General features: G+C 38.8%; 2 protein-coding genes across 3 annotated transcripts in view; both read left to right on the top strand.

Moving 5' to 3' along the window:
- The window catches only part of LOC130183763 (sodium-coupled neutral amino acid transporter 3-like), a 41965-nt gene extending 36679 nt beyond the window's left edge, over positions 1-5286 (top strand). For both annotated transcript variants that reach the window (XM_056399434.1, XM_056399444.1), the window contains 2 exons: positions 251-354; positions 1887-5286. In XM_056399434.1, coding sequence (XP_056255409.1) covers positions 251-354; positions 1887-1991 — 209 coding nt within the window. In that variant the 3' untranslated portion in view covers positions 1992-5286. The remainder of the gene's footprint in view (positions 1-250; positions 355-1886) is intronic.
- Positions 5287-6795: 1509 nt separating this feature from the next.
- The window catches only part of LOC130180996 (guanine nucleotide-binding protein G(i) subunit alpha-2-like), a 59894-nt gene continuing 44315 nt past the window's right edge, over positions 6796-22374 (top strand). The window contains exon 1 of the mRNA XM_056394717.1: positions 6796-7632. Within this exon, the coding sequence (XP_056250692.1) occupies positions 7515-7632 (118 nt within the window). The 5' untranslated portion in view covers positions 6796-7514. The remainder of the gene's footprint in view (positions 7633-22374) is intronic.

The following is a 22374-nucleotide window of genomic DNA, read 5'->3' as shown; positions in this document are numbered from 1 at the left end:
GATGAGCAGTACTTCATCAGCAGGGTCAGCAGGGTCATTCACACTTGAAACTTTAAAATTCAAAAGCCTCATATGACAATTTTTCATTTCTGGTAGTGAAACAAAATAAATATGAACTAATTAATTTTTGCCCTTTCCCCTTTTTTCCACATCGTTTCTACAGTGCTGCCAGCAGCAGCTCTTAATGAGAAATGATGGGAGTTAGAATTTATAGAGTAATAATTTTATTGTTTTTTTGTCTGCTTTCCAGGTGCCACATCTGCCCCTTGTCTCATCTTCATCTTCCCTGCTGTCTTCTACATTCGTATTGTACCCAAAGAAGAGGAGCCACTGCGCTCAGTGCCCAAAATCCTGGTGAGCATCACATGAGAATAACATGAGAATGATAAATTAGGTTAATCACAGAAAATTAAGTTCAGTATAGTTGTGTTTATTTTAGGTTAGGTGAGATTACATAAAGCTGATGTGGTTAAAAATGTAGTTGTCAGGCCTGGACTTGAAAGAGAACTCAGATGCAGAGTAACAATTTGGCAGACTTTATTTATCTATTCCAACCTCAAGAGAGAGAGGGACGAAATAAAAACAGCTATGAAAATTATGCTATAGAGAAAAATCTAATAAACAAAAAACCACTCCAAATGGAGGGACAAAACTGCTAAAACAAAAGGAATAAACCAACAGAAAATCACTCTACAAGGAGGCTACAAAAACTGCTACAATCTTGACAAACAGAAAACTCTAGACTATCAAAATACAAACAGAAAATCACTCTAAAAGGAGGCAACTAAAACTGCTACAAACAGAAAACTCTATACTATCAAAATACAAACAGAAAATCACTCCAAAAGGAGGCTACAAAAACTGCTACAATCTTGACAAACAGAAAACTCTAGACTATGAAAATACAAACAAAAATCGCTCACTTGGAGGTAAAGAATAAGTACGATAATGCAGCGACAAAGGCAAGGCATGGACTGTGATAGTAGGCTGGGGTGCACGACAGGACGAGACACTCTGGCACAAGACAAAGGGAGACGCAGACTATAAGACACATTAGGGCAAATGGGGAACAGGTGGACACAATCAGGAATCAGGGAAGACACTCAGACAGGTGACACATGAGGAAGGGCAAGTGACCTGAAACGAGAGGAGAGTTAACCTTTCAAAATAAAACAGGAAATGACAAGACATGGAGACAGGACAAACCCAAACTTGACCTCACCGTGTGACAGTAGTATCAATGTGCAGTAGATACTCTGTGGACTGATATGGACTATAAACATAGAGACATTTTAGGTGCATGGCATGGTGTTGCATTTATTCAACTGTACCTAAGTACTGATTTTGACTTCACTGACAGATATTTTGAGTTGCCAGATGTTGATTGCAGTTTAAAGGTATCTAAGATAAAAAATTACAAAAAAAAACAAACATAAATATTGGCATTTTTGTTTACAGATCTATAACAAGAAATTGCAATACCAAAATGCCAAAGATATATTTGAGGAAATGTATAAAATCTGACACCAGTGCCACCAAAGAGAGCTTACTGGAGTTTGTTATTCAGATGTAAAATGTCATATTAACACTAGTTGATATGTTGATATGTCATTATCAGATTTGGTTATCGGTATAAACCTAAAAAATCCAGTAATGTGTGGGCTTATTATGCGCTATCGCTATGGATAAAATAACACTGAAAAATGTGTCTCACATTACAGTTATAGTTACAGTTACTGGCTTCACTCACTCACATATTCAATGATTTACTATGGAAGTTATTGTAAAGCTCATGACACTGTCTGAAAATAATGGGTCCATTTAATGTTCCTACCATGACCTCTCTGTCTCCTGTTCTCTGTCACTCTCATTACTTTCTCTTCCAGGCTGCCTGTTTTGCTGGGATAGGCTTCCTGTTCATGATAATGAGTCTCAGCTTTATCATCATCGATTGGACATCGGGCACCAGTAAAGCCAGCAGTGGTCACTAGGCACCACTCTCCTTCTCTTTTTTCTTTTCTTTTTTTTTTTCAGGTTTTATATTGTTGATTTAGATCTGTGTTGTAATGTTACTGTTTTTACTTTGGATCATGTTTGATGTTGAAGATGCCCTATATTTTCCATTAGAGAATATTGGCCACACAGGAGGAGTCTAGAGTTCAGGACAGCTCTCTGTCCCTCTGCGCTTGCTCTGACTATAATGACATTACATTGTACTGTACATCCTGCCAAACAGTGACTGCACATCCAGGCCAGTAGACTTTCCTGGAAAGTTGACAGTGAATTCATTGAGAGGCCAGGTGCATAAAGATTGATGGTGAGACTTGGAGGCTGTGCCTTGTGAGATGGATGTAAAAAAAAAAAAAAAAAAAAAAAAGTAGGATGCTGCTGTCTTTATACACCTGTCCCTTGTGAGTCTCCACCACTGTCCCTGTCTTGTCCTAACATGATCTATGATCTGCTAACTGCTACTCAGATTAGAATACACAATCTGAGGCACCTCCCTTTTAAATGTTTTGAATGAAATTTATTGAATGATAGACAATTCTTTTATTATTTTATCTATTATTATTACTATTATTATTATTGTTATTAAGTTATTTGAATAACTACAACTTTGCGATTCTGTGCACCTGCAGAGGAAAGTGATGGTTGAAGCTATTGCACAGATTGATAGATAAATTAAAGGAGTAGTTCAATGTTTTGGGAAATGTGCCCACTAGCTTTCTTTCCAAGAGTTAGATGAGACAATTGTCACCTCTCTTATATCCGTACAGTAAATATGATGCTACAGCCAAGTTAACTTAGCTTACCATAAAGACTGGAAAAATGTTGAACTATTCCTTTAAGGTGTGCAGCCTTTAGCTCCATCTCCACTAACTTGTGCTGCTGCTGTTTATTTTAAGGTTTAGAGGTGTTGAAATCCTAGCCTCTGACAGAGCAGGGTGCAAAACCACTGAAAGTATGTGGTACAGTGTTGTGAGCACATTTATCATTACATTCCTACACAATATGATCTAGATGTATATTTTTATTAATAACCTCTACTTGATGAAAACCTCAGACAATGCAGTATGGACTGATGAGATGATCCTCAGTTAATGCTTATACTGAGGCAATCAGTATCAGAGAGGCAGGTTTCAGGTCAGGAGCATTTTTAAATGGTTCTTGGCTGTTCAGATCACAAGCAGTATAAAAGAATGCCTATGTTGTGTCTTTTTCAGTATTACTGTGTACATGACAGCGAGAAATGGTACTGAAGATGTCATCAGATCAAAGTGATAAATAAAATGAAGAGAGGGAAGTTACTGCTCAGTGTTCCTCATCAGCGAGCAGGATTGATTTTTACCTGGAAGATTTGATGTGTTGTTTCTGAACATTTACCGGAAGTAATCAGAGATAACCAAAACATGTATAAAACAACAACAGGGTCGCTTCATGAAGTGGTTTGTCACAGTTTGGTGTCTGTAAATATTTGTGCATCCAGCACAAGGTCAATCCCTAACAGAAAAGACAGACATGGGATTACTGTCTCTTTAACAATCTTGAAGTTGATGGTTAGCAATAGCACTTTCCTCTGATAAGCACAACTTCTAGTAGCCATTAATAAGTTGAAACACAAGCAAATTATTTGTAAGAAATTCTCACATTTGCTAGATGTGATTTAAAGGCATATCCCTTTGTATGACTAAATCTTTGATAAAGTAATCAATCTAATGTAGATTACAAGAAAATTAGAAATGTATTGGTGGTATAAGATGGATGTCTTCTCAAATATTACTTGAAATAATGTTAAACTTAACTTTCCTGTGAGCCCCTGCGATCATTAGTGTCCTCCTCTGGTCTGTTTTGTAGATAAAAAAACAAATTATATGGGTGTTCTGTTGAAGGTTTTTAAGTGTCCCTGTTGTTTAAAAAATGAAAACATGGCTCCACTGTATTTGAACTATAGTAGCTATGTGCATTTGTGTTGTTAAACCTGGACCTATACTCTGATCAGAAGTATAATTAAAGTATTTGTCTCCTACCATTGATATATTAACTGTTGTTTTAAACTTCATGTTTATTGTTTATTCAAGTGTATCAGTTGAATCTGATTCAGTGATGAAATGCAAGATGCAAAACCTCTTGATGATTGTTTTTTATGTTTTTTTTAATTATTATATCTGTCTGTTATAGTCAGTGGTATATCATGAGTGATATAGTTTGGGTCATTTCTGACTTCCTTGCTGCTTGTTGGCAGACATTAACCTACTAACTTGGAGTTGTTAGTGAGCTGGTGTACTTGCCTATGTTTCATAATTTTTTTTAAAGATAAAATCTTACTCCAGACCACAGTGAGTGCTGTATGAGTAACTGAGTATTGTCCTGTCAATTTGTTACACAACAAACCTCTTTTAATGGTTTTATTTGATTCTATCAAGGCATATGGTTGTCTTTATGTATCTTTATGCAGAGGGAATCATCTGAATCAGCCACTGGGGCATATCTTTGTGTCTGGTGATATTTTAACCAGTGCATGGGTTATATTTATCCCCAAATTCCTGTTGCTAGTTTGACCATAATTTTTGGCTGTATGTATGATAAAGCCATTTGGTAAATCACGTGAGTTTCATAAAGTGTTTTATAAAGGTGCACACAAAACACTTCAAAACAAGTAAACACAGTGCAGCAAAGTGAGGGGATATGGTGTATGAAATTGTAATGGACTGCACTCATATAGCGCTTTTCTAGTCTTGTCAACCACTCAAAGCGGTTTACACTACACTACAAGCATCCATTCACACAGCGCTTTGTCTATGCATTCAGCGCTTTGCAATTTTTCTTGCCATGCAGTGTGGAATAGCAGGGGGGATCGAACCACCAACCTTCTGACTAGTGGACGACCCTCTCTACCTCTTGAGCTCTGTGTTAGTGGCTGATACAAGATGATCTCTGAGGACCTGTATTTAGACCTCAGTGTTGTTAGTCTCCCTCTTTGTGTGATTTATATATTGTATGATTGAATAGTAACATATTAAATCTTGACATCGGCCAGCATTTATAAATAATGTATATAAATGTATACCCTTTATATTCTATATGCATATCTAGTTTGTATAATGTAAATAGCAATTAAAGGTTTAGTCCAATTAAAAATATAAATGTAATCATTTTCAAAGTGCTTTTAAACCTTTTTGTCCTTCAATTCATGTCTATTTTCTTGTATCTCTATATATTTTAATATGTTGCTGGCAGTTATTGTACTGTAAACAATGTTGCAATAAAGATAATGAGGTAACATGACTTTCATCTGTTATCATCTGTCAGACATGATAATCAGGACACAACTTTATATGATGTTTAAAAGAGGTTCTTGGAAACAGGAGGTTGGCATTAGTTGGTTTTTCAGTAGTTCGCCTACATTCTCATTCCTTAGTGGAACATTAGATTATGTGCATGAAAAAGCAGAATAATAACAGCTTTAAATGGGTCACTGGCTTTAAACAACCACAGCACAACCTGAAATTTTAGGCAAACATTTGTCAGTGGTAAAACACACTGATAATATGTAGCTTTATGTTTTATGGATTTGAATCTACTGTTTCACAGATGCATAATTCTATTTCCATTAACAAAATAGCTTATTGTCTCTCTTGGGCAAGAAAATTCAACTTTTGTCATTTTCATGTGTGTAAAAAGTGTAAAAAGTGAGAAGAGTTCAGTAACACAGTCAATTCTTTTGAGGGTCAGTAGACAGTCCACTAGGTGACACCATAGAGCTGTGGATTGAGCCTATAGGTGCTATGGACCATCATGAAGGCTAATATAACATAATGTTGGGTTTTTATTAAGTATTTTTTTAAGCCTTAATCTTCTAGATTGTATTGAGCCTATTTTCATCTCAGTTCTGAATTCATACTGTCATATAATTTAAATCCTTATGTTCTGGCTGCTGTGGCTGTTATTACCCTCCGTTATTTCTATAAACCAATTTGGATTACTAGCATTTAAAATACAGTGACCACTACTTGAGTTTGGCATTTCTACATCCAATTTAATGGTTTTTCAATGTTTTTGGCCCAAGATAAAATAAAACAGAACCTTGTTCTGATGTTATAATGTCTTTGTGGGCTCATGGAAATCATGGTGGGCATTTGGTACTTCACAGCATTTTATAGACCAAACAATCAATAAATTAGGACTGTACCTGCCAGCATAGGTGGCATCACAACCAGTCTGGATGCCAATCCTGGTTCAACAGGCAACTTTCACATCTTAGACACTGTACATAAAGACTGGCCTTTCAGTGATGTAGGAGATCTAGTCAAACTTTTGTAATGAAAAATATTTGCATTTTCACAGATTCTGGATTTTTCACTGGGGGAGGACATGTAGGTATAATTTTAAAATTGTAATTTAAGAAACAAAAATAAACAGTAATATTGTGACCAAGTAATATTTTCAATGCAGAACCTTTACTTGTAATGGAGTATTTTGCACTGTGGTAGGCTTTTTACCTAATTAAACAATGTGAAAACTTCGTCCACCACTGTTGCATTTTGTCGTTTCAGAGTGAAGTGTATGAAGCAGTATTTGGTGCCATTAGTTAGAAATTGTGTAATTAAAACACCCCTAATCTCTCTTCTTGATAAATACAGCTGTTCCCACTTGGGGCTGTAATTCTTATGAACTCCAATGCAGATATTTCCTGTAACTCTTGTGGGAAACGACTCTTTGACTACATTTCCCATGAAGCACTCGGAGTGGGCGTTTTTTTTCTCTTGTGAAGGTTGGCCCTGCCACTGTTGCGTTCAGAGGTGACGGCGCTGTTTCGTTGTTTGTCGGGTGGAGGAGAACTTCACGGCGGCTACGGGTGTGGCTTCAAACGTGATAAATCTCAACGTGGGGAAAGAATGCGTAACGGCAATTGGAATTTAAAAAACATATAAAACAGCAAAGATAAATATCCTCTGAAAAGTAGTGAGTGTGTCTGGTAGCCTAACTGGCAGCAGGAACCCGTGTGCTCGGTTTTCAACAGCTGGAATACTTTTTGTTTTTGTTTTCTTTTTCTGTTTCTTTTTGCTGAACTTCGTGGCCCGTTTTCGTGTTTAGCCTGCTCTGATGGTCTGTTGTAGGAAATACCGCATTAGCTAAAAGCCAACCGTCCTCAAAAAGTTGCTTAAGCTGTTTTTTTCGGTCGCTGGACAACTTCTCCACGCTCACAAGAAACCACCGATGCTGACCAACATTACTTACTGAACAACCAGCGAGTCTTTGGGAGTTTCGTACATTAGATATCCAAGTTCACCTCGCAGAAAGAAATCTTGCTTTTATGATTGTCGTTCCGTCTCGCGGATGAACGGATTCCGTCACGTTTGTCTCCACTCTTGAGAAAAAAGGGAAGTCGTCTTACTCAACTTCAACCCTTGTTTTTTTAATAAGGGGTTTTGGGACTCAGCCGTAAATTTTTTTTTTTACCCCAGGTGATATTTTCCCACTAAGCAGCAGACCTGAAGCGTGCACTAGGAACCATGGGTTGTACAGTTAGTCAGGAAGATAAAGCCGCGGCCGAGAGGTCTAAAATGATTGATAAAAACCTGAGAGAAGATGGAGAGAAGGCGGCGAGAGAAGTGAAACTGCTGCTGCTGGGTGAGTTGTCTGTCACAACACCGACACTGTGTTGCAAATGTGCCATATTTAATGGTCACAAACGAATTATGTAACAGTGCGAAAGATTTGAACATTTGTACCAATATGACACAGGAATATAACAGACAAAGTCACTGAGCAAGTACAATATTTTTTAGGTAATTCTATTAAAAGTAACATTTGTATTTCCCTTAAAAACTAGGCCTTCGGTACTGTCCTTCACACTCATCAACTGTTACACCAACAACACCTCTGAATTGTTTGGGCTGAGTGTTTCCTTCACCCGCCTCCTGAAGAGACAAACGTGGCAGCAGTAAATGCCACCAGACATGCATGTGTTTGTGTGAGTGCAGCAGCAGCCCTGTGAACTTCACCTGCCACTGCCCCAGTTCACATGTTTAAAAAGTAGCATGTCCTTGTGTACTTTGCCTTCATCCTTGGATCTGCTTTTACATAAACATATGGGCTTTATTTGGGATGTTTTGGAAAGTTTGGAGCTGAAACAGCACCATGGAGCACATGCCCCCGCCAGATTTTTTTATTTATTTACTTTGGCAGGACAGTCAAAATTGCCAGTCTTATGCTTACATTTGGAGTGGTTTCCTCCCAGTAGGACTGGACTTACGGGTCAGACACGGCAGAGTCTGGTTAATAATGAGTGGGCTGCTGTTTGGATAGAGGGTGAACAGCCCTGACTGTTCCCAGCACTGGCCAGAGCATTCACATGCATACACATGCATACACATACATACATACATACATCCATACATACAAGGCAATGCTCGGTAGCAAGAGATGATTACTCTTTCCCAGGCTTTGCTACATACAATTACAGGACACATTGCTGTTTAACTTTTTTTTTTATCAAAGTCTTGATATTGAAGCCATACTGACAACTTGCATGTTAAGTTTACTTCCCACCTTCTTATCCATTTTAGATGGAGCTACCATTTTATTTTTATGGCTGCTTTTTTATGGAACAGAGATCCTTTAAGTTTCAAAACCTTACCTGACATGTAGCTTAGAGATACAGAAAGAAAGGAAGCAGCAATTCTTAACGCCTGCTTAACCAGTAATTCATATGACTTCAAAATTCCAGTGATATGTTTCACGTCATTGATTTACTCTCCAGAAGTTGCTCCGGTCATTGCCTCAAGGGAATCAATCCAATTTTCTAATAGTGAGTCATTTTGTTAGGATATGCAGTGATTTTTATTGAGGGCACCTTTCTGAACATATGCTCAGGTTTAAAGTGATATTGATCTTTTTGAACAGAGGAAACAAGGAACTAGAGATACTTTTTCTAGTATGATGTGTTGGAGCAATTTACACCCAAGAACATAATCTTAGAGGATCCTGTATGGAGCCTTTAACTAAACACAACCATCAATACTTGTTAGTGTTAGTGTTGCATTTTTTTCTTTTGTTTAATTTTGCACCACTGCCAAATATACTCCTTTTCCTTTCTATAGCATGTTTAAATCTGAAATAATTTGGGGAATTTAATGTAGTGAAGTGAAGCCCATCGATTTAGTAGCAGCTTGGTGATGACAGAATCACAACACTGATTTTCCTGATGGAAAACAGAAAATTCTGCTTAAATTGGTCGGGAACACATAATGTGTTTTTTCTCTCCTTGGTCTTTGAAGAGACGGCTGGTTGTTAAGTTCTGCCCCTGGTTAGAAGGCTAATTGCATACTCTGCTCTGTACGGGAGGTTTCATATCAGTAATTACCATCCGGTGCAGTGTGTGAGGGTTGAGAGGAATTATAGGAGAGGTCTGAATCTGAACCGTAGGTTCACGTTAAGTCTTACTTCATGCAAGTAAGAGTTTTCCCTTTACTTGTGCTATTTGAAAAACATGTCACATGTGAAGGCTGCACCTGGATATAAAGCTGGAGTGTCTTGTGATGGTTTTCTAGTCTCTGAAAAGTGATATTTACATTTCAGTGTTAAATCAACTCAATGGTAAATGCAGTTGTGCATTCATTGTGCCTTCGTGATTACACAAAACTCATTTTGACACTGATTTTGGTTCTCTCTTACAGTGCCAGCCTGTTATCTGCTTAATAGATTTTAGTTAATGACAGTGCTTCAGTTTAATTGCATTGGAAGAGGCTATCTGTTGAATAAAAGGTACCATATAGCATTATTTTAGTATTTTGCAGTCATAGCAGCAATATATGTGAGAGAGGTGTGACATCCTTCCGGAGGTGCTACATCACACCTCCAGGTATGCTTTTCAGCACTCACATCTGCTACCATAGTATCTGTTGGAACAGCTGAGAAAAGTCACATTGCTTCCTTCATGACACACCAGTAAGCAGTCTGTCCTGTCTGTCCAATGAAGCCTAACTTGTGAACTATAGTCCCATGTCCTTTCAAAACAAACTCAAGAGACTCTGAGATGAGATGTGGGGTTCAGGCTGAAGGAAGAGCCTTGTTTCTACTTACTGGCTGAGACAGAAATGATGGCTCTCTATTTGAATTAAATCTGAATCACTGGCTTCTTCAGCAAGCTGAGGAAGTCTAACCACAAAAAGCTTAATCAAAGCTTCATCTCTTACCTGGTGTAAACTAACAAATGCAATTAGGAATTTCCATGGTAACTGCTTTTCTCTAATTACGCCTTACCAAAAAGAAGGCTGTATTAGATTGTTTTGTCTTGTTAGTTGTCCCTAGAGAAAGCCATTAGTTAATGTAGCAGAGAGGACTTCATACTGTTGAGGCTTAAGCTTTCATTAACAGGAAGCACTCATTCACAGGCTTCTCTGCCGATTCTGGTCTTTGACTGACATTTAATCTTCTCCTCGTCGACAACAAAAATTTTGCTGCTCACTTCAGTTGATTTTCTCAGTTATTTGGCTCACCAACCTTTTCTTTTTTCAGCTCAGCACAAATGAAAGTTCCTTTTGGCAGCATGCTTTCCTTAAACTGTGAGAACAGCAGTCTGGTAGTAGGAAATATCTCTGCATGATTTGCTGTTAACACGCACGCACGCTCACACACACACACACAAACACACTTCAGTATTAATTGTACATAAACACATTTGCTCAGATGCTTGACAGGCAATTCTGTTATGTAAATACGTTGGCATACTGAATGCATGCATGCATGCATGCATGCATGCAGCCTAGGGCACAGTAGAAAGGGACATCTACTTCTTACAAAATTATATAGATGTTTTACTGAAAAACATATATGCAAGTTTTATCCGGTTGTGGCTAAAAAATGCTTATCATGTTCTTAGAAGAGAAACAGCTTGGTCTATTTTGAGAGGCTTATATGGCAGCACTGTTATTCATTTCCATTGAGGATAGTAGACGTGTTGTTTTTTTATGACATGATATATAAAGTCTGCACTGCACTTCTTTATGACTTGGTCGTTGCTGCAGTGTTGAATTGGCTTGGATTCCATTACATAGCTCCTCGTGGTTACTGCAGTGAGGCTGCCTCATGTAACAATGCAAGGCTGACATACTGTTCTGCCTGCAGCTGGTTTTATTCATGATCAAAGCATGAGATGGTTAACCTAAAATGAAGGTGGCAGCCACATTACGTCGCTCATGCCATGGGATGGGAAATGTGCTGTTAATGTTTTCAGGCTAAGAATATATTATCTATGTGTGGAGAGAGAATGTAAAGAGAAGCTTGTATAACTCTAAGGTCACCTTGACAGTTTTTTCCAAACAGTGGTCATTATTATGAACCAACATTGACTTTTTTTTAACCACAGACAAAAGAAAAAAGCACATGGTATGAAACCAGTCATATTCTCTTCCTCTTTTACATCTGAGTTCTGCTGTGTGCTAAAGGATGCTCACTCATTAATTTGCCCTCTTAGCTAAAGCCATGGTCAGTAAGGAAATGGACTTCCATTGAACACAGGAACAGTTATTGGAGGATATGGTCTCCAAAGAAAAAAAAAGGGTAAATATACTTAGTGGATATTATATTATGACATTTTTTAAAACACTGAGTACTATCTAATATCTACTGCGATACAAATTCCAAAAAGATCAAAAAGTGTCAATTGACAGTCGATGAGCCAGGTAGACAGTTTTCTGGTTCAATCTGACTTCTGCCACCGTTGACTATTGTCAACACCTCTGCTAATCTACCCACACAGTGTTGCTTATAAACAGCTTCACTTAAGGTCCACTGACAGATATCACTTCCTGCTGGGAAATAATACTTTTCTCTGGTATTTTTATAATCCTTGGCATTAACGCTCAAACCAGTGGCAAGTTGCATAGTGAACATTATAATGTGCCAATTACAATTTTTGCAAAGTTATCCTATCCGCATGAAATAAAATCTCAATGTGTTTTTGTTCAAATCTTGCCCAACTTGCCTGTCCTAGACTCTTTAGTATGACGGACATAACAGTGTTGTGAAATTAGAACTTGTCCGTTCATGTCAGAAATGGATTTTCCTGGAAGTGTTTATCTTGTATTGTAGTGTCACATCACCTAGCCCTAAGTTTGACCACAGTGCCCATCAGATAAAATTCTGGTATGAAAATAATTGGCTATCTTCTAATAATGGTCTTTTAAAGGCTCAGACAGTAAAGTAATTCATAATTCCTTCTTTTTAATCATATTTTTAGGCAGTCATTTGACAGAGGTACATTAAGGAAGATGTATCCTTAAAAAACAGAATAAGCTTGTGAATATAAACACAAACACACACAAACTGTTCAGAGTACAGAGCATATCAGTGTAAGATTTTAGCTCATCTAATTTAATTAGGTTGTAACCTCTATCACACATCTTCAAAGGCAGTTTCCTCCTGTGGGCTCTTGGAGAACAAACAGTTACCTTCATTTCTCTTAAATGCTTTGATTAGGTAACTTTCTCAAAGTGTGGCACTGCAGACACAGTATTGACCAGAGACAGAGAGGGCCTCTATCAACTAGCATAGCTACTGCTACCGTTTGTGAAAGCCATCAATCTTAGCCGAGTTGAGCTGGGAAACCTGAGCTACAGCTACTGTGATAGTATGGTAAGAGAAGCAGAGAGCTCGGCCCTCTCTCTGATCTGATCTCTGATCCTGTTAATATTGCTTTGCCCAGTTGGTGATTCGAGGGCAAAATGGTTGAGAGATGATCCTGTCAGATCCCAATTCCTTTTTGATCAGAAAAACAGAGAAGAAGTACACCTAGCAGGAGTTAAATATTTTTAACATATTTGTCCAAAAACACCAAAATCCAGAAATGAGCCTGAAGAATTACCTCTGTTGATAATACAGAACATTTCTCATATGATATAGTGCATCTTGTGCTGAATGGAAGGGTTAAGTTTCAGCAGCACATTGTAGCCCAAACTTAAGTCTCCAGTACAGTCACCTATTTACTGTTGATAGTCATGTTTAATGACGACACAAGGTGACACGCTCTACTGCTGGTCAACCCATGTGGTCAGCACTGCATAGACATTGAGTTCCTCTCTCTTATTAAAGTCCGTCACAAGACTTTTATTGGGTGTCAGGTGCAATTACAGTAGGCTGATCATAGAGACCTCGATTTCTCTGGAGAAACCAAGTCATACTAACCTGTTCCACACAGCTCTACACTTTCACAGCTCCCCAAAAAGTCTCATCTGAGCATCAGATACTTAGCAGCTGTAACCGATATTTACAACAAGCATGATTGGCAAAAATGTGCCAGTTGTATGAAATTTATCAAATAAGCTACTGCCCTATGTTTCTAGGTGACTTGACCTTGTTTACTCAACAGTCTGCACCACAGTGCTGCCCAATTAGCTGTGTGACTCACTGGATAGCAGATCTATGAGTGTGTATGTGAACGGTCTGAATATCCTGCAATTACAGGGAGAGCTCTGAAGATAAAGCCTGCTCCTGCAGACTGTGTGTCTCAGTGTGAGTCCACAGGGACCAGGCTGCACTATCCTCTCTGCTCTGGAAATACTGATAGCTTAGAATATCCTCCACCACTGCCTCAATCCCCACCTTTTCACCAAGCTAATATCTTTGCTTTACTCTTACACTATTCCCGCTGCTTCATTAAAAACACTACAGCAGCATAGAGATCAATATTTTAGAGTGGAAAGGTAGTATGGGGCTGTGTGTGTGTGTGTGTGTGTGTGTGTGTGTGTGTGTGTGTGTGTGTGTGTGTGTGTGTGTGTGTGTGTGTGTGTGTGTGTTATGAGTGCGCCCCCCCAGGTCTCTCTCTCTCTTTCTACAGAGGTTGAAGACACAAGGCCAGATCATGAGCATAAATCAGTGTGAACACCCTTTACCTCTGATATTATGTGTAGGAGGGGAAGTAGATACTACAGCTTGCAGACTTGCAGACAGCCCTGCACAGACACAGGAACTGTTGCAAAATGTCTGAGTGAGACAGAGAAGGATATAAGCTAAGATGAGGAATTTGTAAATGAGGATTTATACACACACACACATATATATATATATATATATATATATATATATATATATATATATATATATATATATATACACACAAGTCAGTTTACCAAGTACAAAAGGAAAACACAAACAATGTCAAAATTACCTTTTGATGCCACTGTGTGTGTGTGTATATATATATATATATATATATATATATATATATATATATACATACATACATACTGTGTTGTGTTCTTGTTTTTTTGTAATTGGTGAACTGACTTTGATATATATCCAATGTTATTTGAATCAACTGACCCATCAGTGAGTAGTATATAGTATGTTCCAGTTTCAGCCCAAATGTGATTGACATCATTCTGTATAACTCATACAATGCTCCCTGTAATGCTGTTTATTTTTGCTAGGCCCCCCCTCAACCCAATAGAATCACCAGAAATGTCAAAGTTCCCCTCTTATATTGCTTACATTTTCAAGGGCCTTTGGGGAGTGGGGAGCCAGGGGTGGGGGCTTTCTTTGTCTGACCATGTCGTTAAATACACATACAGTAAACCATTATCCCCTCTCTCTCTCCTCCCACAATCCATTTCCTTCTTATTGCCATTGTAGGAAATGAGCTCACTTCACTTCCCCTCCATCCTCATCAGGTCATCCTGTCATTTTTCTGCACTGGAAGGTCTGGAGCTCCCCTGGGGTCCATCTTGCACTCTCAGCTTTGAGTCTGTATATATGTTTAAACCAGCAATGTTAGGCACCTAAAGAAAATAGATTTAGTTTTCAGTGGAGGCTGTGACTCTTTGATACACCCTACCCTAACTACTGTTGAAGGGAAGTGGGCAGCAATTGGGTGGGTGGTGAGGTGGGAATGAAAAGAAAAGAAAGAGGATGAGTTTAATGTGGCACAAAATCATAGTACAAGAGCTCAAGAGATAATATGTAAGGGCGGAAGCTGAGGGTGAGCCACAGTTCATATTTAACAAAATGGAAGCATGTCCTTAGCCACAGCTATCACTGCTGCCCATGGTCACAGTGCACAGCATGGTTTGACCCTCCCAATCTTTTCATCACTCCTTCAGTTTGTGTTCAAATGTGTTCTGAGTTTTACAGAAATTTTGGGTGAAATATGAATAAAAGCAGTGCACAAAGGAAAAAAGCTGATGAGAAGGTGAGCTACATCAGAGATTTAATCTTGCAAAATGTCGTCAACAGATGATATGACTATCTGTGTTTTGTACTGAGTGACAGTGTGCTGCTGCGATGTGAAATGGTGATGTAGACAGGAGATGGCAGAGGAAAGGGGAGCTGTCACTCTCCTAGAAGTATGGGATGAAAATGCTTTTGATCTCTTTCCTCTGTGTCCTTCACTTTTCTCCAAAGTTTTCCAGTATCAGATGATAGATTTACGTGGGAGCTCACTTGTTCTATCACACTATCTGCTTTCAGCTGCTGCCTGCCTCTGTTAGGGTTCTTCTGAGTTGTGAGCTGTGGAGAAAGTGCATCAGGTGAGGTGCCTAACATAACGAGCAGCAGGGGCCCGTGTTAAGGTGATAGATGGTGGGAATAGTTTAGATGTCACACTGGGTGAGGGTATGTTTTTTTCCCGGAGGGCTCAGTGTGATAATGTTGTGACAGCTGTGCTGTCAAGACTGTAACTGGAAGGTCAATTTATTTCAGTAGTATTGCCTGTCCTCAGCTCTCCACTATGTGACAACTGGACAAATATAATCCATACATTTCACTGGAATCGCTAAAATGGGTTTTTTTCTTACTCTGACCTTTTGTCTGTAACTAGATGTGTATTCTCTGGTTATATTCTCTCTATGAAGCCTAAACTTAACTTTAATCTAATATTATTTCAGTTGTAAGGTCAATTTGGGATTCGTGGATGTTTTTGAAATTTTAGAAAAAAAATGTAAATAGTCAAACTCAACGTGGTTAACAGGAGATATTTTAGATGAAACTACTGTTGCACATACCCATGTGGTTTGGGTTTGCAAAAAGGAAGGACATATTTGTCTAAACTATGTCAGCTTCACAATATTGGTCATATGCTCACTGGATCACTCATAACATTATAACCTTTTACAATGAATGTAATGATAAGGAGCAGTGTATTGTTGCACCTCTCCCTGTAGCTGCACCTTCTATCACATTTATGCCCTTTTCAGAGCACACGAACAGGCAGTTGTTGGTGCTGTGGAGCCTGGTGTACTTTCCAAATCTAATTTTTCTTATTGCTCCAGCCACACGCACAGCTGAATGACCCCTGCAATATTAATGGCACAAAAATTTTGTGTTTGTGCTGCGAAATCGATTTATGCCAAGAAATTAGACATGGGCTTTGAAGGAAATATAGGATTTATTTTTGACGAATTACTTGGTACATCAAAAACACTGTGTTCACCTTCCAAAACCACCCAGAGCTTCCCTCTATTCTACAAATTATGATCCTCCATGGGTGCAAGTGATTTCACGGTGTTGAAATAAGGAAGGCACACATGGAGAGGACATTGAGACCACACTCCCTTTTTAGCTCATTTTCATCGATGGATTTTTAAAATTAGTTAATAAGGTTTGTTTGTGGTACTTCACACATACTAAAGTAAACACTTATGCCCAGATTATGTCCCATATCAAATAGATTAGAGTCTCTCTCTTTCTCTCTCTCTCTCTCTCTCTCTCTCTCTCTCTCTCTCCATTTTTGATCGTGGTTGCTAACAGTGTTGCAGATGGAACTGATGTCATTTCCTGTTTCAACTGCCCCCCCCCACGCACACACACTCCCTCCCCCCCTCCCCACTGTCACTTCCTCTTTCAGCTGGCTGCATGTAAAAGAGAAGTACGTTTGTGTCTTTTTGTTCAGCTGGTTGAGGAAACCAGCACACCCATCCTGTGTCAGTTGCTGGGTTCTGATCCTCAGACTATAGGCACCTCTGTCTTACACATGCAACAGTGAAGCCCTTTAACAAGTCTAAATGTACTTCTAAAAAGAAAAGAAGCAACCCTCCTCCTTTTTTTTTTTTTTTTACTGTTATGTGTTGTAAAAGGACAGCAGTATGAATAACACTCATGTGTCAGTGTGTGAATGTCACAATGACGGTGGCAGACTTAACAGTAAGGAGGAAAGCACGAAAATGACATATGCTGCACACACTCCTTAATTGGCCAATAGCACAGTGTCTCTGCTTACAATGACAAGAGTTTTGAAAAGTGCTAGTTGTGATACTTGCAGACTGTTATAACTCATCTTTTACACATAATACTCAGTCACCACTGGTACCATTGAACACACCCCTCAAGCTAAGAGAGATTTTTGGAAAGAATGTTGTGGAGCCATAAAATATGTTTGTACTTTGCTGTGTTGTTTTGTTTTCCACCCCATTAAAAAAACAACTCTTAAGCAGCAAGGCCCAATGAAGAAATGTTGGTGAGACCCCTTTCCACTAAAAAAAGAAAAAAAAAGATTCTGCCAGTGCATCATGGGTATTGTCACTTGTAACTTGTGTGTACGGGTGTATGTTATGGAGGGCGTTTGTGTGGTATATAATTTGACATGTGGGAGGCAGGCTGACCTGCCCACGAATATGACACACCAGCTAGTATTCAACTTGAAAATCAGTTCAAAAACTTTTCCATGAGGGATATATGATTACTAGGCAGAGAGTTTAAAAAAAGCACAGTGATCAGACAACAGCAGTAGAACATTTTACCACTTAATAGCACAGCCTTTTAGAGTATGCTCTCTGTAGCTCTCCACTATGTGACAACTGGACAAATATAATCCATACATTTCACTGGAATCGCTAAAATGGGTTTTTTTCTTACTCTGACCTTTTGTCTGTAACTAGATGTGTATTCTCTGGTTATATTCTCTCTATGAAGCCTAAACTTAACTTTAATCTAATATTATTTCAGTTGTAAGGTCAATTTGGGATTCGTGGATGTTTTTGAAATTTTAGAAAAAAAATGTAAATAGTCAAACTCAACGTGGTTAACAGGAGATATTTTAGATGAAACTACTGTTGCACATACCCATGTGGTTTGGGTTTGCAAAAAGGAAGGACATATTTGTCTAAACTATGTCAGCTTCACAATATTGGTCATATGCTCACTGGATCACTCATAACATTATAACCTTTTACAATGAATGTAATGATAAGGAGCAGTGTATTGTTGCACCTCTCCCTGTAGCTGCACCTTCTATCACATTTATGCCCTTTTCAGAGCACACGAACAGGCAGTTGTTGGTGCTGTGGAGCCTGGTGTACTTTCCAAATCTAATTTTTCTTATTGCTCCAGCCACACGCACAGCTGAATGACCCCTGCAATATTAATGGCACAAAAATTTTGTGTTTGTGCTGCGAAATCGATTTATGCCAAGAAATTAGACATGGGCTTTGAAGGAAATATAGGATTTATTTTTGACGAATTACTTGGTACATCAAAAACACTGTGTTCACCTTCCAAAACCACCCAGAGCTTCCCTCTATTCTACAAATTATGATCCTCCATGGGTGCAAGTGATTTCACGGTGTTGAAATAAGGAAGGCACACATGGAGAGGACATTGAGACCACACTCCCTTTTTAGCTCATTTTCATCGATGGATTTTTAAAATTAGTTAATAAGGTTTGTTTGTGGTACTTCACACATACTAAAGTAAACACTTATGCCCAGATTATGTCCCATATCAAATAGATTAGAGTCTCTCTCTTTCTCTCTCTCTCTCTCTCTCTCTCTCTCTCTCTCTCTCTCTCTCTCCATTTTTGATCGTGGTTGCTAACAGTGTTGCAGATGGAACTGATGTCATTTCCTGTTTCAACTGCCCCCCCCCCACGCACACACACTCCCTCCCCCCCTCCCCACTGTCACTTCCTCTTTCAGCTGGCTGCATGTAAAAGAGAAGTACGTTTGTGTCTTTTTGTTCAGCTGGTTGAGGAAACCAGCACACCCATCCTGTGTCAGTTGCTGGGTTCTGATCCTCAGACTATAGGCACCTCTGTCTTACACATGCAACAGTGAAGCCCTTTAACAAGTCTAAATGTACTTCTAAAAAGAAAAGAAGCAACCCTCCTCCTTTTTTTTTTTTTTTTACTGTTATGTGTTGTAAAAGGACAGCAGTATGAATAACACTCATGTGTCAGTGTGTGAATGTCACAATGACGGTGGCAGACTTAACAGTAAGGAGGAAAGCACGAAAATGACATATGCTGCACACACTCCTTAATTGGCCAATAGCACAGTGTCTCTGCTTACAATGACAAGAGTTTTGAAAAGTGCTAGTTGTGATACTTGCAGACTGTTATAACTCATCTTTTACACATAATACTCAGTCACCACTGGTACCATTGAACACACCCCTCAAGCTAAGAGAGATTTTTGGAAAGAATGTTGTGGAGCCATAAAATATGTTTGTACTTTGCTGTGTTGTTTTGTTTTCCACCCCATTAAAAAAACAACTCTTAAGCAGCAAGGCCCAATGAAGAAATGTTGGTGAGACCCCTTTCCACTAAAAAAAGAAAAAAAAAGATTCTGCCAGTGCATCATGGGTATTGTCACTTGTAACTTGTGTGTACGGGTGTATGTTATGGAGGGCGTTTGTGTGGTATATAATTTGACATGTGGGAGGCAGGCTGACCTGCCCACGAATATGACACACCAGCTAGTATTCAACTTGAAAATCAGTTCAAAAACTTTTCCATGATTACTAGGCAGAGAGTTTAAAAAAAGCACAGTGATCAGACAACAGCAGTAGAACATTTTACCACTTAATAGCACAGCCTTTTAGAGTATGCTCTCTGTAGCTGTGACACTTTGAGTGATGAAAAGGTGATTTATTAGTTTTGCATGTCAAAGCATGCTGCTGCGTGTCTCCCCAACAAAGACACTGCATGTGGAAACATTGTACAAATAAAACAGTTAGTAGTATATCTATTAAAAACTTATGGTTAAAATGTTTGTTTAAAAAACATTCTGCAAGAAACCCAAAGTAAAATAAGCTGCGGAATATTCTAATGTCTTGTACAAGACTATGAAAACAACAAATAACATACAGTGTGTAAATGTAGGGGAAAAGCTTCTTCAAACACATGTTTGAAAAGAAGCCCAGAATCAGGAAAGTCACTTATTCCTTACAGGCAACAATTGTTTTGTGAACGGAATATTGGTTTCCTTTGAAACCTTGTATGATCTTTGGTGTCTCAGAAACAGAAGTATTTATTTCCGCAGGAACACGCAACACCTGCGTTTGAATGGCTAATTTTGAAGTGAGTTAGATAGGGCGAGGCTTTGAGAAAAAAGGCAGTTAAAAAAAGTTTTATCACCTGAGTTTTCATTTGTAAGGGAATGGGGAGAAAACGCTGACTCAGCTCCTGCCTTGCAGTGACTCTCACATTGACAGAGATTATGTCCTCCTAGAAGGTTTTAATCAGACCTGTTGGCAACCTGAAAGCTGCTTTCACTTTGCTGCTGCGAGGTGTGTGATTGTTTGGCTGTATGTGTGTGTGTCGGGCTTGCGTGTGTGTGTGTGCACGCGTACGTGTTGACTGTGTAGTGAGTCTCATGATGCCAGAACCACAGCTCATCTTCGTTATAGCTGGTCACAGAAGTGTAGGTGTAGTGTGTAGGGCTTGTATGTGTGCATATACTGTGTGTGTGTGTATGGGAAGGAAAGCACCTTATAATGCTCATAGTGAAAACAACATAATTCTAAGGATTTGTCCCCTGTTTCCCTGCGTATTATGTTCTGTTCAATTTTCAGCTGAAAACCAAACTGAAGAGTTCATAACTGTGGGAAATTCCCAGGGGAATTAGTTTATTGGTTCCCTTCAAACAGAGTTAGTTTCCATGAAATGATCTCACCAATAATGTGAAACACTGTGTTAACATGCCAACTGAAACACTTCTGATATTCCAGCATGCAACAAGTCACATAGACTGTTTTCATAGGATTTTAAGAATTTGTATACAATAACTAGATTATTTGCTTTGGACTTTAAATCCCTTATAAATACCAAACTGCACCTCAATTCTCACCTAAAATTCTATTTTAATGTCAGCTCTGGGTATTACACTTCTTTTGCACTTTCCACTTAAATAACTCAAATTGCAACAACTGTGCCAATGGCTCGAGGAGCTGTGTGCCTTCCATTCCTAGCGCAGTTGTCAAATGTTAGTGAGCCGGAGGTTAGGAAAACTAATAAGTAGAGCATATGATGGTCTCATCCACATTATTAAGAATTCCTTCCCACAGACAGGGGAGATCATGGTGGTTCAAATGATACTTGTATCGGTGTAATCGCAGTGATTACATTCTGACAAAAGGAAAATAATAACATCATCCAAGGAGATATAACAGTGAGCGTATGTCCATCGTTTGGCGAGTGCTCAATGCTGCGTTGAAAAGAGCAAGAGAGAGAAAATGAGCAATAGAAACAGTGCTTGATGACTCCTCACTTCTCCCAGCTGCCAACATAAACAGCTACAATGGCTAATTAATCAGGAATATTTGAGATAGCTCTGAGGCCTTGTATGGCCTGATGCACAAGCCCTTTTTATGACCCTGTCCTTTCATCTTCAACCTTTGAACCTCTGGGGCAAGACCTGTAGCTTTAGCTGCCAGGTACAGAATGGCTAGATAATGATATTGATCAGTGGCAAGGTAGTACAGGTGACGGTCAAAGAAACTGACTTTAGCTGCCTGTTTAAGTTCATGTTGTAGGATTGTGTTTTCACATTCAGTTGAATCAACAAAGAAATGAAACAAACTTCAGGAGACAAACCTCTTTCTGGAACTTAGTTACAGGACATTTCGGCATATATTTAAATTTGTAGTTTTCCTTTGTGTTTCCCTTCAGCTTCTCTTATTGATGTTTGTGTGCATCAAGTATAGAGGTTGAAGTCATTTACACTTTATCATTTGGAGCAATGATTATCCTGCCCTTGCCTTTATCTCACATTAATGAGCATGCCAGTTTTAAACAAGTGACTCTTTTAAGGTGACCCTAATGTCAGACCACCACTGATGCCCTGGAGGAATAATTGAACTATAATTACCTTTTAACTCACTGGAGAGATTTACCCCTTTCACTTGAATACAGCCTAATGATTGGCTTAGTTTTGTTTGCTAAAAGCTGGAGCTTTAGCCCTGTATTAGACTGTATTAGGTCTTTATTGCTCTGGCACCAATCCTTGGCTAATAAAAGCAAATTTTTGTGTTTGTATTTGGTGTTCACTCAGAAATGTTTTGCCCTTTTTAGTATGGCTGGCACTGTACATTGATATCATAGCTTATTTACTTGTATTTTTGTATGAGGTCGTATTTAACTGTGGTGGAGTTATCGCAATTAAA

This window comes from Seriola aureovittata, chromosome 2 (genome assembly GCF_021018895.1).
Source record: "Seriola aureovittata isolate HTS-2021-v1 ecotype China chromosome 2, ASM2101889v1, whole genome shotgun sequence".
NCBI lineage: Eukaryota > Metazoa > Chordata > Actinopteri > Carangiformes > Carangidae > Seriola > Seriola aureovittata.
Note: the sequence above shows the minus strand (reverse complement) of the source record. Positions and strands in the feature narration are given on the sequence as shown.